This window comes from Arvicanthis niloticus, chromosome 4, assembly GCF_011762505.2.
Source record: "Arvicanthis niloticus isolate mArvNil1 chromosome 4, mArvNil1.pat.X, whole genome shotgun sequence".
Classification (NCBI taxonomy): Eukaryota; Metazoa; Chordata; class Mammalia; order Rodentia; family Muridae; genus Arvicanthis; species Arvicanthis niloticus.
The window spans coordinates 76028543-76042611 of record NC_047661.1 but is presented as its reverse complement, the minus strand read 5'-3'; the positions used below and the strand labels follow the sequence as shown (position 1 = coordinate 76042611).

Below are 14069 nucleotides of genomic sequence, written 5' to 3'. Positions count from 1 at the left end.
GTGTTTGGCTTTCTTCATTCCTGACAGGGTCTCGGGTAGCCCAAGCTGTCCTTAAAGGTGATCATGTACCCACTCAAACTCCTAGTCCTTCTGCCTCCATCTCCCAAGTGCTGAGATTCCAGGCACACACCACTATTTCTGGTTTGCTTTTGTTTTATTTTATTTTATTTAAGACAGGGAGGCCAGGCCTGGGATCTATTGTGGAGTGCAGGCTAATCTCGGACATGGAATAATCCTTCTGCCTCAGTTTCCAAAGTGCTAGGATTGCCAGGCACAGTAGCTCACGCCTTTAATCCCAGTACTTGGGAGACAGAGGCAAGTGGATCTCTGAGTGAGTCAGAGGCCAGCCTGGTCTACAGAGTGGATTCCAGGACCACTAGAGCTACATAAGACCCTTTGTTGGAAAAACAAACAAACCAATGAAAACAACCACCACCCCCCGAAAAAAAACAACAACAAAAACAAAACAAAACAAAACAAAACAAAAAAACCCAAAAAACCAATTAAAGTGCTGTAATTACAGGTATGCACCCCCACTCTTGGTTTGTTCCTGTCTTGATGTGAGTTTTTCATTTGTTCATGTGCACATGTGTGCTCATGCATGTCTGTAAGTACGAAGGGCAGAAAGCAGCCTGAAGTGCTGTTCCTCACATATGGTCTACCTCGTGTGCATTTGAAGTAGGCTAGGATGGCTGGGCGTTGACTTCAGCAACCCACGTGTGTCCATGTTCCCAGTCCTGGGATTGCAGGGAGTAGCCACCACAAAGGGCCTCAAACAGCAAGCACCTTACTCACCGAGCCACCTCCCAGCAAGCACCTTGCTGACTGAGCCACCTCCCAGCCTTCATGATTTTTTTGAGACAGGAGCTCTAGTTGGTCTCAAATTTGAGAGCCTTCTGGCTCCTGAGTGCTGGGGTTAGGATCACATGTTTGTGCTACCACATCTAGCAACTAAAGCCTGTCTTCGTCTTAACAAGGGCAGGGGATTGTGAGGTAGAGGCAGGGTGAGGGACAACCAGGAGTTCAAGATCTCTTCTGCTACATAGTGAGTTTGAGGTCAGCCTGGGCTATAAGAGACCCTGTCTCAAAACACACACAGAGAGAGAGAGAGAGAGAGAGAGAGAGAGAGAGAGAGAGAGAGAGAGAGGAGGGAGGGAGAGAGAGAGAGAGAGAGAGAGAGAGAGAGAGAGAGAGAGAGAGAGAGAAGGCTGTCTAAATTGGGTGTCTTTCTTATCATGGAAATGCCTCCCACAGTCCCCTTTAGACAGGAAAGAAGCCTTGTATTTCTGTTTCCTTTTGCCCTGCTGTGGCCTCAGAGGCAACCATTCTGAGAGGAAACTCCCTTCTCAGTGAATGCTTTTGCCAGGCAGGGTGGTAAAGGGAAGTTAGCAAAGATGGGTGCTCTGTGGGAGAGCCAGTCCCTCTGTAAGAGAGAAGGCGCCCTTTGCAAACTTCATTTCCTTCCCCTAGGCGTCTCTCCTGGCACCCAGATAACTTCTTCCTGCCTGACCATACTTGGATCTGGCTGCTCTCAGCTCCTCACCTCTCCCTTACTTGGCCTGGATCCTGTTTTGAGTCTTGCTTTCCAGTCCAAGCCATGGCTCTCACACCTGCCCAGGGTGTCAGTGGCTCTACAAACCTCTCAGGAGATGTTGGGGGGCCTGACCAGGAGAGGTGGCTGTAAACAAGAGATCTTTAGACTTATCCTTGAAGTTCTCAGGGTGTGTCACATAATTTTTCTCTTGTGTGTATGTATGTATGTATGTGTGATACATGTATGTGTGTATTATGCATGTATGTATATATGTGACAGACAAGGTCTAATGTAACCCAGGCTGACCTGGAACTTGCTATGCAGCTGAGAATAGCCTGCAACTTCTGATCCTCCTGCCTCAGCTTCCCTAAGTGCTGGAATTTTCCCCACTTGGATTTTGAGATGTGGTGTAAATGCAGGCACATTTGTGCTATGGTGTGCACATGGAGCTCAGGGGACACTTGTGTACTCTTTTGGCTTCTTCTAACTTTACATGGGTTCCGGGGATTGAACTCAGGTCACCAGACTCAGGTGGCAAGTGCCTTTACTTCTAAACTGTCTTACCTTTTTCCTGCCCCCTTCCTTGTTTTCTTTTCTTTCTTAAGCCTGTTATATTATGATTGTGGCCCGTAACTGTTAATCCTCCTGCCTCAGGCTTCCAATACCGGATTTCAGGAATGCAGTGCCACACCAGGCCCCTAAAATGTTGTAATACAGTTTCTAAATGTTCACAACCAATTCAAGCTCTGAGGGAGAGGTTGTACGGGATTCTAAACGCGCAGCTGCTCTGGCTGGTGTGTGTTCTGCCTCTGACCTAGCATTTCCTCTGCTGTGCTGTTCTGCCAACTTCAGCTAAAATACAGGAAGAGAAACAGGAACCACAGCATGTTGGAGCTGGGATTCTATGGCAAGCCAGTTATGTCTTCTTGCAGGCTTCCCAGCAACTTGGTGTACCTGTGTTGAGGACGCCTTCCTTTACCACAAAACAGGATATAAAGTATCAGAAAAGGCTGAGACACAGAAAGAGACAAAAGGAGAGGAGAGCGAAGTCTTTGGGGATGGCAAGGTGTGTGATTTAAAAAGTGGTGGCACACGCCTATAATCACAGCACTTGTTTTGTTTTATAGACCAGGTCTATAGAGTGAGTTCCAGGACAGCCAGGGCTATGCAAGAGAAATCCTGTCTTAACATACACACACACACACACACACACACACACACACCCCAAAAACAAGTCAAAGACAAAAAACCAAAACCAAAACAAAACAAAAAGGCCAAGAGAAGATAAAGCCCATTTGAGAATTCCCATAATTCCCCCACACACACACACTTCCATGCTTGTTTCCAGGACCCCTCCTCCCATAGTCAACAGGCTCTCCTAAGCTCTCTGTTGATTGACTGCTCCCCTAGCTCCTCCATTTCTCCGGTGACCTAGATCTCTAGGCAGCCTTGTCAACATGACACCATTTTCAATCTCTGATCTTCACAAGCAAACATCTCTTCTATGTTCCCAAGGTGTATAAAGCCCAAACCTGGGTTTCTCAGTCTTAGATTCTGTTCTCAGGAATAGGGACAGTTGGGTCCATGAGGTTTCAAGAGAGTTTGGAGCCCTCCTACAGGTTGGTCAGGGAGGTAACATAGAGAACTCAGGTGCTGCTGGCAGGGCCACCTCTTTCTCCACGGGGAGAAAAGGACACGCCCACTGATCTAGGAAGGTTTGGAAGGAGAAAACTCTTGAGTGTGGAACAGGAAGCTAAGCTTCTGCCCTGGAAGGTGAGGCAAGTTGAAGGACCATGGATGCAGAGAGAAAGAGCAGAATACAAAACATTGGCCACGAGTCTGGAAGGCAGGAGGGGGATCTCGGCGGGAGGAGTTTTCATCCATAGAAGGGAGCCCCTTCACTTGCCCTCCTCTCCCAGCAACTGGAACCCTTCTTCTCTCCATCTGTTCAGGAGGTTAAAAATACCCTTGACAAGCACCCAGTCAGACATTTCCAAGAACCTGTTTACTGACTGCTTAGCGGACTTGAAGATGTCCACTCAGCAGTTCCATCACGTAAAAAAACAAGACAGAGAATGGACCTCACCTGATATCCTGAGATGCAGGTCACATGGGATTCACAATGCTGTCTCCATGCTCTGTCCCTCTCCTTCTGTCACCACTGTTGCCTGGAGATGACCAAGCAGCAGGAACACAGAAACACCTCAGTGCACTGAGTTCTTTCATTCTTTCCTCTTTATGTAACAGGCTAAACAAAGAATAGAAAAGGATCAAGTCCCATGAACAGTCAGGACAGGACAAGAACAATCCAGGTCAGCTGACCTGAGCCCCATGGGTAGGCTCACGCCTATGACCCTTGCTCTACCCAGCTAGGCCATCTCTGGAAAAAAGAACAAAATACCTTCGGACTGGAGTGAGGGCTCACAGGAAGAGCACCTATGAGTCTCACAGAGGACCAGGCTCTGTTGTCAAAACTCATAAGGTGGCTCACAGCCATCTCTAACTTCAGTTCTGGGCCCTTTTTGACCCCTGCAGGCACTAGTCATACAAGTAGTGCACATACATACATGCAGGCAAACACTTATACACATAAAAAAGTCAAAAGAAATGTAAAAAAGAAAGAGAAGCAAGGAAGGAAGGAAGGAAGGAAGGAAGGAAGGAAGGAAGGAAAGAAAGAAAGAAAGAAAGAAAGAAAAAAAGAAAAAAAGAAAGAAAGAAGAAGGAAGAGACCTCTATCACATTGTATGTCTGTGTTCTCTGGCCCTTGATTACTATACTAAATGGTAGAAAGCTTTCCCATAATTGTGTAAACCAAAGAATTTAGAAGATTCCACTACAATACACTTGAAGAGGTCAGAGAACATTTGTGGCAGTAGGCTCTCTTCTGGGTATAGCCATGCACCACTCTGCCCAGCCCGCTCTTACTCTGAATAACAAGCATATTCCTGTGCTAACAGCGCCCAGATGCATTCTTCCCTTACTACATAACTACACTTTATCTTTTTAAAAAAATTTGTTCTTTTTTTCCTTTTAGTTTATGGGTCTGCATGTGTGTTAGTGACTACCATGTGTCTATGGGTGCTCAAGGAGATGAGAAGAGGGATTCAGATCCCTTGGGGCTGGAGCTTTTCAGCTGCCTGATATGTGTGCTGGGAACTGAATCCAGTCCTCTGGAAAGCAGCAAGTATTCTTAGTCACTAAGCCATTTCTCCAGCCCCTACATCAGTGTGTGTGTGTGTGTGTGTGCGCATGTGTGCGTGTGTGTGTGCATGCGTGTGTATGTATGTGTGTGTGCGCGCACGTGGGTGCACACAGCTATGAAACAAGAGATCCACATTGGGAGTTTTCCCTATTTGCTCTCTGCCTTATTTCAAACTACAAATGAATGATGGGGCAGCAGTTAAGAGCACTTAACTCAGCTTAGACCCAGTACCCAGTGTCAGCTCACAACCATCTGTAACTTCTGTTCCAGGAGATCTGATGCTGTCCTCTAGCTCCCCAAAGGCCCAGGAAGGCACATAGAGCACAGACATACCTGCAGACACAGCCATGCATACAAAATAAAATACATAAAGCTTTACAGCAAAGCAGTACTGAATGAATAGCCTGCGGTGTGGAGCTGCCCCGCATCACACGCTGGCAGGTGTCACAGGAGGTGTAGGATTTAGTTTGGATTCAGAGTCTGCATTCTTAATAACTAGTTCTCCTAAGTACCTGTGGTGGTCAGTGTTTTGTTAACTTAATTCCAACTAAAGTCATCTGGGAAGAGGGAGGCTTAATTGAGGAGATGCCTCCATCAGACTGGTCTGTGGGGCATTTTTATTAATGACTGATGTGGGAGGGCCCAGCCCGTGGTGGGTGGGGCCATCTCTGGGCAGGTATATAAGAAAGCTGTATCAGAAAGCAGGCTGAACAAGACATGAGGAGCAAGCCAGTAAACAGCACCCCTCCATGGCTTCTGCATCAGCTCCTGCCTCCAGATTCCTGCCCTTGGCGTCCCTCACTGATGGACTGTGATCTGGACATGTAAGCCAAAGAAAACCCTTTTCTCCCTGAGTTGCTTTCATTCATGGTGCTTATCACAGCAAAAAAAGAGAAAGCAAGGCAGAAACTCTGTGGGAAGGCTAATCACTGAAGTGTTCCCAGGTTCTAGAGCCATCACCTACTGGCCCAAGGCCTGCAACCCTGGGTCTGTGGCTGCCTCTGGAAGTTTGTTTCAACCTCAGAAGTACTGTGGATAGGACGTCTTCTTCCTGTCTGGGTGCTTAGAGCAGGAGGTCCAGTTAAATGTATTCTTTATCTCCCTTCTGTGTTCTGTCACCTAGAGGTGATTCAAGTCCTCTAGCAGGACTCTGTGGATTACTTAAAAAATTAGTCAAAGGTAGGCTGGGAGCTGCCTCACTCAGTAACATGTTTGCCACACACGAAGGAGGGTCTAAGTAGGAGCCCCAAAGCTATTTAAAATGTAAAACACAGTGGCTAATGTTCATCCCAGGAAGTGCAGACAAGGGGGCCCCTGAGGATGCCTGGCCAGCCAGTGTAGCCCGATTCGGGAACTTGGAACTTGTGAGAATCCTATCTCAAAAACAAACAAACAAAAAATGTGGACAAAGTCAGAGCAACAACACCCAAAGTGAGAGCATGCATACACACACACACACACACACACACACACACACAGAGAGAGAGAGAGAGAGAGAGAGAGAGAGAGAGAGAGAGAGACAGACAGACAGACAGACAGACAGACAGACAGACAGACAGAGGTCTTCATGTGTGATTATTTCTTACTGGCCGTATGCTTAGTTTCATCCTCTGTCCATGATTTTTTTCCCAATGCCCCAATTCTAGTTGGATCCTTGCACTTTCTTTCTGTTTAGAGAAGGCCCTTGGGTTTTTTGTTTGTTTGTTTTTTAGTAACTACCTATAGCTGTTGTTTTGGAACCCAGCCTGGCCTCAAAGTCATTACTACTTAGCTGAGGATGGCCTGGATTTCCTGATCTGTCTGCTTTTTTTGAGACACGGTCTCATGTATCCCAGGCTGGCCTCAGACTCACTATATAGATATATATGGCTTGACTGATTGAACTGTGATCGTCCTGCGTCTGCCTCCCACCAGGCATTTTTTAATATGCTACTGGGGATCAAATTCAAGGCTTTGAGTTTATGCATTTTAGACAAAGTACCAACTGAGCTGTGTCTCTAGTCTTTTTGTTCTGTTTTTGTTTGTTTGTTTTGAGACAGGGTTTCTCTGTGTAGCCCTGGCTGTTCTAGAACTCACTGTGTAGACCACGCTGGCCTCGAACTCACAGAGATTCTCCTGCCTCTGCCTCTGCCTCTGCCTCTGTAGTGCTGGGATTCAAGGCTTGTGCCACTGCTGCCTGGCTGCATCTCTAGTCTTAAAAACAAAAGCTTGCTGTGCACCCCAAGCTAGCTTGAACTCTTGACCCTTTTGCCTCAGTCTCCCATATGATGGGGTGACAGGCCACCAGGCCCTTCTATTATTTTTATTTCCTTTAGGGTGTTCTCACTTTTTCTTTTTGACTTTTCTCAGATCTTCCAGTACTAGACTGAACCTAAGGAATGAATAAATAATACTCAGAACTAGAGCCCTACTAACGGCCTTACTCGGAGGTTGTAGCTCTTTAAAAATGGAAAGCCATTTGAGAAGAGCATGGGAAAGTGAGACCCAGTGCTAGGTGGGGAAACTGCACAGCCATGGTGAGGTGGCATGAAATGAGCCTTCAGGCAGAAAATGTCCCAGGGTGAGGCAGAAATTGTGTAGAGAACGCAAAAGGAAGCAGAGGGCATCCTGCCGTGCTCTCTGGAGGGATGGGTTTCCTCTTGGGGAGCAGATCCGGACGACTTCCTTCCTCAGAGTCAGCTCTCATGATATGGCAATGTCTAGCGACACAATGCTATTTAAGTCTAAATTAATTAAACAGAATTTAAAATGCCATTTTTCAGTCATGGTTTGACTGCTCCACCTGGCTCCACAGCACACAGCATGTCCATTGTCACAGAAAACTCCTTAGGCCAGGCATGCTGAGCGACACCTATAAACCCAGTGCTCAGAGCTTGAGGTAGTAGGATTGCCCACCCGCCCGTGCATAGTGAGTTCCAGGCTAGCTTGGGTGACAGAGTGAGACCAGTGTCAGAAAGACAAATAAAATCTTGTGCTGGATGTGGGGCTGGGATATCAGGAGAGGGATATATGCTCTGCCTCTTGCAGATCAAATCTCTTGAGTGGCCTTGGGTGTCGTTATCTGTCCTCTCCTGGCCACTCAGCACTCATAACAAGTCTGTGTACACAAGCGCACAGACCTTCCTGGTCTCTCCATCCCTTAGCCTAGCTCTCTTTCCCATTGTGCCTGCTCCAACCCTCAAGTCCCTGGAAACCAAGCTGCATCAAAAACTTTTCCATCAACTTTGACCTAGTTTCCTGATCACAAAATTAAAGGGGGAGGAGCCACTAAATGTTTGAACAGGTGAGGAATGGGGGAGGACTTCAGGAGAGAGTCTTTACAGCAGTGGGGAGGGCTAGATACCAGTACACTAAATAGACAAAGGAAGCAGGAATCTAAGATGCAGATCAGTGGTAAAGTGTTCATCCAGTGTAGACGGAAGCTGACTTCAGTCTCCAGCAGTACACAAAGTGATCGTGGACACACATGGGTGCCTACAATTCCAGTGCTTAGGAAGGTGGTGCAAGAGGATCATAAGTTCAGGGTCACTCTGAAGACACAGCCTAGACTAACTGAGACCCAGTATCAGAAGACAAAGAAGGAAACCATGTCACCTGGCTTGGATAAAGGCACTTGCTGTGAGCTTGGTGACCTGTGTTTGATGGGTCCCTGGGATCATGTAAAGGTGGATGGGGAGAACCAGGTCCACATGTGTCCTCTGACCTCCCTGGGCACTGTGGCCCACACCCATGTACCCATTCATATACAGACACAAATGACCGTCTGTTTTTAAATGAGGCACGGAAGTAAGCAGGCGTGATACAGCGAATGGATGATAAAAATCAATTACTATCTCAGAAAAGGATTTCTTTTTTTTTCAATTTCAATTTCTGTTCAGTTCTGTGTTCACATGCTTTTTGTGGTTTTGTGGTTTGTTTTGGGGATACAAGCCCTTGCCCTGTAGCCCTAGCTGATCTGGTGGTACTTGTAGCCAAGGCTGTCTCAAATTCTTGGCAATCCTTCTGCCTCTGCCTCGCAAACGCTGAGTGTCAGGTGTCCATGACCATATCAACTTTCACCTTGGTTGCTAATACAGTGCTTCAGAGAGTGTGCTGGTGTATAGAGAGCTATGGAAAGCCCATTTTGAAGGAAAACATTTAGATGAACCAAAAACCAGGAAGAACTGAATGACGTATTCTGCCATCTCTGTTTCTCACGCGTGTAGCTTTTTCCTGAACAAAATAACTTCAATTAGCAGTGAAATGGTTATCAGTCATCAATACCCTAGTAAGAAATAGAAAATTCCAAAACAGGTCCCAAGGACTAAGGGTGGACACTGCCTCCTGAGAACTGTAAAGAGCCAGGCGGTGGTGGTATACTGTAATCCCAGCACTTGGGGTAAGAAAGAGGAAGGTGAATCTCTGAGTTTGAGGTCAGCCTGGCCTATAGACCAGGACTACACAGAGAAACCCTGTCTCATAAAACCAAAAAACTGTAAATATAGAAAACTGTAGCTGCTTCTGAAGCATCTAATCCCTGTAACTAGAACTCTTAAGTCTGAAATACTTCTTTTCATCGTATAAACCAGATTTATATTGGGGGAAATTCTCAATAAAAACCAAGTGATGGAGACTGTGGTATTCTAACCCCAGTGCCCGGGAGGCCGAGACAGGGTTACTTCCAGGTTGAGGCTAGCCTGAGCACCAGAGAACCTGTCTCAAATAAAGCAAAACCAAAAAAAACTCCATCCCCACCAGCCATCCTGTTTTTGGTTAAGGTGGACTGAGGCCTCTGCCAGTTGGGACCGGGACCATTCTCTGGACTGTCTGCTGAGCTTTAAGGAGCACCAGGACGGCTTCCTGCCTCCCAGTCCCTTCACCCCAAATCCTCCTTGCCTTTGTGTAAACAAAAGCTGCTCACACCTGCACTCACACACAAACTAAAAAAACCCAAGCAGGCGCTTAATCCCCACACTGGAGGCAGGGCCAAAATGATCAAAGTTCAAGGTTATCCTTAGCTACAGGAGCAAGCCTGATCCTGAAGAAATTTGGTACTATGGATGTGGTTAGAGTCTATCACTGGATCCTGAGGATTCTTCAGCCTTTGTGTCACTCAGGGTCAAGAGACTGCTCTCTCCACAGGCTTTCAGCATTGTGAAGCAGGGGAAACTTACAGATACCCACTTTCTAGTAACTTCACAGACAAGAAAAAAACATTTTTGCCATTAAAAAACTTTTATTTTTTTAACAAAGGATAGCCCCACTTTGGGGTGAAAATATATTTGGATAAGTACAAAATATAGTTTTTAATCATACAAAAAGATACACAAAATACAAAACAAAACGAAACCTCCATCAGCTCACACTTTCTGGCTGCACAGTTCTCAGGGGGACTGCTCAGGGTGGAGCTTGGAGCTGACACAGGACACAGAACAAAGTGCTGAGGCTGAGTGATGAAAGCAGTACTTTCTCCTAACTCTGGACAGGAAATGGGTCTGGGGGCTTCCGTGAAAACCTGCAGTCCTCACTGCGCCTCCATCGGTGTTGGGGCATCTCAAAGCAGAGTGACACCCAGGGTCCCGCGGTCAGCCGCAATCCTTCACAGGATTAGTGTGAGAGTCACAGAAGGCTGTGCATTGGGATAAAGCCTCACAAGTAATAACCAAGCTGGGCCTTTAATCTCAGCACTCAGGAGGCAGAGGCAGGTGGATCTTTGAGGCCAGCCTGGTCTACAGAGCTCTGGGATAGAGTCCCTACCCCCACCCTCCCTGTCACTGGGCTTAACCCTTAAGAGACAGAATAATGGAGCTTACATCTATAACGAAGACTGAATACAAAACTGACAAGCTAAAGTGCTAAGATCATCACCTTAGAATCAATTCCAAGGAGTGACACAAAAATAAGAGACTCTCACATCTGATTATGCTTACAAGAGAGCACAGTGCAACTGGCTGTAAAGTAGCCTTTATGGCCATCAGTGGGCACAGTCACCACTGCCCCCAAGGTTAAGCCAACTCTCACAGGCTGCACGCCCATCGGCCGTGGAAGGTCTTTTTTCTTTGTGAAGATATAAAAACGGGAACACTGATTTTAAAAAACAAACAAAAACACTCCTCTAACAAAATTTTGGCCATGGTTTTTCTTTTTCTAGTATGTGAAATTGGCTGTCCCCCATGGCACAGAAGTTCATGGTCTGCTGTTATTTTAACAACCTAAAATTCCCTTCAAAACAAAACAACAAAACACCTTGGAAAGACCATGCCAGAAGGTCAGTAATACCCTGACTCAAAAAACAGGCGCAATCTCTTCATTTCCAACGCTGAGAAAGTGGGCCAGGTCTGAATTTTTCTAGAGTGTTCGTTCTGATATCCACCCAGCAAACACTCCTATACACCACAGTGCGGGCACTGGTCTGCACCACTTGAAGCCGGAGACCTGCCTACTGATTACCACCCATCTTGTGGAGTCAGAGGCTGGGGTGTACCCGGTCCCCACTGTAGAGACAGAGTCTCTGAAACACTGGAGTTCAAGCAGAGAGGCAGAAAGAAATGAGCTGGTTCAGATGCATCGTCTCGTCAGGCTCACTGCACGTTGTCGTTGTTGTCGTTGTTGTTAAGGACACAGGGATCCACCTGGGGGGACAGAAAGGAGACTTTTAGTTTTTTTAGGTAAATAGAAACCCCACACTAATCCTTCCTTCAGAAGGCCTGAGGCAATATATTGACCCTAAAGAAATAGTGATTCTCACCTCAGTGTAAGTGGGTGGGGGCATGAACTGGAACTCAGGGGCATACATAAAGATAGGGCTGTCTTGAGAATCATCCACGTCATCCAGCAGGGGAGTGGTGGGGCTCTCTAGTCTGTGATCTTCAGGAATGATGTCCATATAGCATGGAGGGGCTACAGAGAGAAACCGGGGTCAGACGTCCAGCTAAGAAATAAATGTCAGACCACCCCAACTCCACAAGCCCCAGCATGTCAAAATCAAGAGAACTCATCAGTTGTAGCTTACCTTCTGGGGCATCTGGGATGTTGAGGTCTATCCAACTCATTTCGGAGCTTGTTCGGCTGGCCATGCTGGATGTCCGGCTGCTCAGACCTGACCTGCTGCCAATCACTAGGGGTAGATCGAGGATGACTTTCTTGGAGCCAGGGACACTGACGTAGATCTAGGAAGGAAGGTGGCAGTTTGTTTGTTAGCCGGGTTGTATGGAGAAAGCACTGAATTTGTAACAAATAATTGTCTCTCTTCCAGAAGCAAGCCCCTCCTCACTCACCAGCAAGGAGTATTCAACCCTCAGGATGTTGCAGCCCAGGATGGAGGGTCTGATCTTCTGCACTCGGAGACTCTTGCCACGCCATGAAGCGCAAGTCCCAGAGATAATGTGATTGCCTCTGACGGACGACAGCTTCTGGGTGAGCACTTTGGTCTGGCCATTGGCGAGGTAAGTGTGTCGGGCCACAATAGCTGCTTTGGGGACCACGATTCGGGAACATGTGTTCTCAAAGTCAGCATGGATGGAAATGTCATCACCTAGAGTTAAAAAAATGAGGAAGTATGAATTTCCATTAAATTTGACAGCGTTTCCTCTGCCTCTACCCCACGACCCTCTCCAGACCCCGCAGTTTGGCTAGCCTGTCTAGTATTTTAAGGACTAGGTTTTTACCTTCACAGAATCCTTTTCTGTCAATTCGAGCAGAGACTGACACACGTCCATCAGGAATGAACATGCAGGAAACTTTCTTCTCCTTCTTGGCGGACACTGGTGCCTGTGTAGAAGGAAACAATGTTTTGAGATGTTTCAATGCCCACTCATCTAATTTATTATCCCTGACCAAGGAGAATAAAACCTTCAGGAAAAAAAACAAAAAACAAAAAAACCCTCACCATTAAGTCAGGGGTGTTGACATCCACTAGATCCATCACTTCAAAGTTTTTCTTTGCCTCTTGAGTTGGTTGGCTGGGGCGATCGAGAAAAGCCTTCACCCAGTAATCTACACAACCATATTTTCCTTTAAAGGATGTTCCCAGGGGCCTGTGTCAAAACAATGAACAAAAATTAATGAATGCTCTCTAAGAAATGTAAGAGATCAACGGAGGGGAAAGACTTAGAAATAAAGACTCCAAGGTGCGTTCGGTGGATACCTACCCCTGAGGAAGCTCAAAGCCGAACTTGTACTCGTATTTGTTTCCAGGTCTCATAATCACCATCTCGTTCTCACCTGCGGGGAAACAAAGGCAAGGGGCCTTTAGGCTTCTTGTCACATTTCAGATGCATCTGGAGGAGTGCCTGGCATCAGACTATCTTACTTCCATTTTCATCTCTTACACTATGGAATACTAGATTCCAGGGCACTTTCTTGGACAGAAAGTTGCACAACCCACGAATACATTAATTTGTGTAGCTAAGGCAACACCTTCAGGAAATAGCACCTCAGAAACTGTTCAAATCGCTCTGGGGGGGTGGGGGGTGGAGGGTAGCGGAAAAACTTGCAAAGTAAAAAGTAAAACTATAGGGACCACAGTTCAAACCATTTAAACCAATAATTCGAAACATTTAGTGCCCCCTCCCCCCAAGTCCTCCCAAGTCACCATCCGCCCTGCAAAGAGCAGTACCTGTAGGCTGGTCTTCGAGGAGAAGCGTGTCTTCATAGCGCAGGTAGTCCAAGGTCTGTTTGCACTGCTGAGACCCCTGCATCCACAGGACCTTGGCCACACCGCAAGCTAGGATCCTGACGGCTTTGACTCGGGTAACTTCACACACTTCCACTACCACCCGGCCGGCCACCTTCTCCCCGCTGCCGTACACCTTCTCGGGGTCGTTGAAGACCACCTCAAAAGACTTGATCTTCTTGAACATCACCATAATTGAGCCGAGTGGGTTCAAGAAAAACGGAAGCCGGAGAGGAAAGCCTCTTAAGAACCCTTCACAGCAAACTTAGAGCTCACTCTCCGAAAGGCAGACAGGGCTTGAAAACCCAAATAAAAATGTAACGAAAGCCTCGAGCAAACCCTAACAACTTCTCCAAAAGGTGCCTGGAAGTTTCAACCTGCTGGCTGTGCCAAAAGCTTTCGGGAGAAAAATAACAGCTGTCTTCCGCAACCGGAGGAACTCTGGAAATTCCGAGACCAGAGGCGCAGTGTCAAGCGAGAGCCGGAAACGGCATTATATAGCCGCCTGGCTTGCCGCTCCACGCGAGTGCTGGCCCGAAGGCTCGTGCAGCCCTCGTGCACAGTTCTTCCATTGGCTACTTGGTCCTTGTTTACCAGGCCTCCAACCAATCAGCGAGGCCGCAGGGGCGCGTGGACACGGTGTGCTCCTAGCGGGGAAAATGGTTGTTGTTCGGGTGCGC

The 14069-nt window shown here is 47.1% G+C and overlaps 1 protein-coding gene across 1 annotated transcript; it reads right to left on the bottom strand.

The window, feature by feature from the left end:
- Nucleotides 1-9931: 9931 nt before the first annotated feature.
- Txnip (thioredoxin interacting protein) lies at nucleotides 9932-13861 on the bottom strand. Its single transcript, XM_034500566.2, has 8 exons — nucleotides 13333-13861; nucleotides 12866-12938; nucleotides 12604-12751; nucleotides 12383-12485; nucleotides 11993-12249; nucleotides 11728-11884; nucleotides 11464-11615; nucleotides 9932-11347 (listed from the first exon to the last, which is right to left on the bottom strand). Exons 1-8 carry the CDS (start codon nucleotides 13580-13582, stop codon nucleotides 11297-11299), a joined length of 1191 nt encoding a protein of 396 aa, XP_034356457.1. The 5' UTR covers nucleotides 13583-13861; the 3' UTR covers nucleotides 9932-11296.
- Between the last annotated feature and the right edge of the window lie 208 nt (nucleotides 13862-14069).

Bases quoted from the DNA above. Each gene is read 5' to 3' on its own strand.
- Txnip (XM_034500566.2), bottom strand. From the start codon at position 13,582: ATGGTGATGTTCAAGAAGATCAAGTCTTTTGAGGTGGTCTTCAACGAC. The intron at 12,250-12,382 runs GTAAAAACCTAG...TTTTAACTCTAG, and splicing joins CAGAAAAGGATTCTGTGAAG to GTGATGACATTTCCATCCAT. The intron at 11,616-11,727 runs GTAAGCTACAAC...TTCTCTCTGTAG, and splicing joins CATCCCAGATGCCCCAGAAG to CCCCTCCATGCTATATGGAC.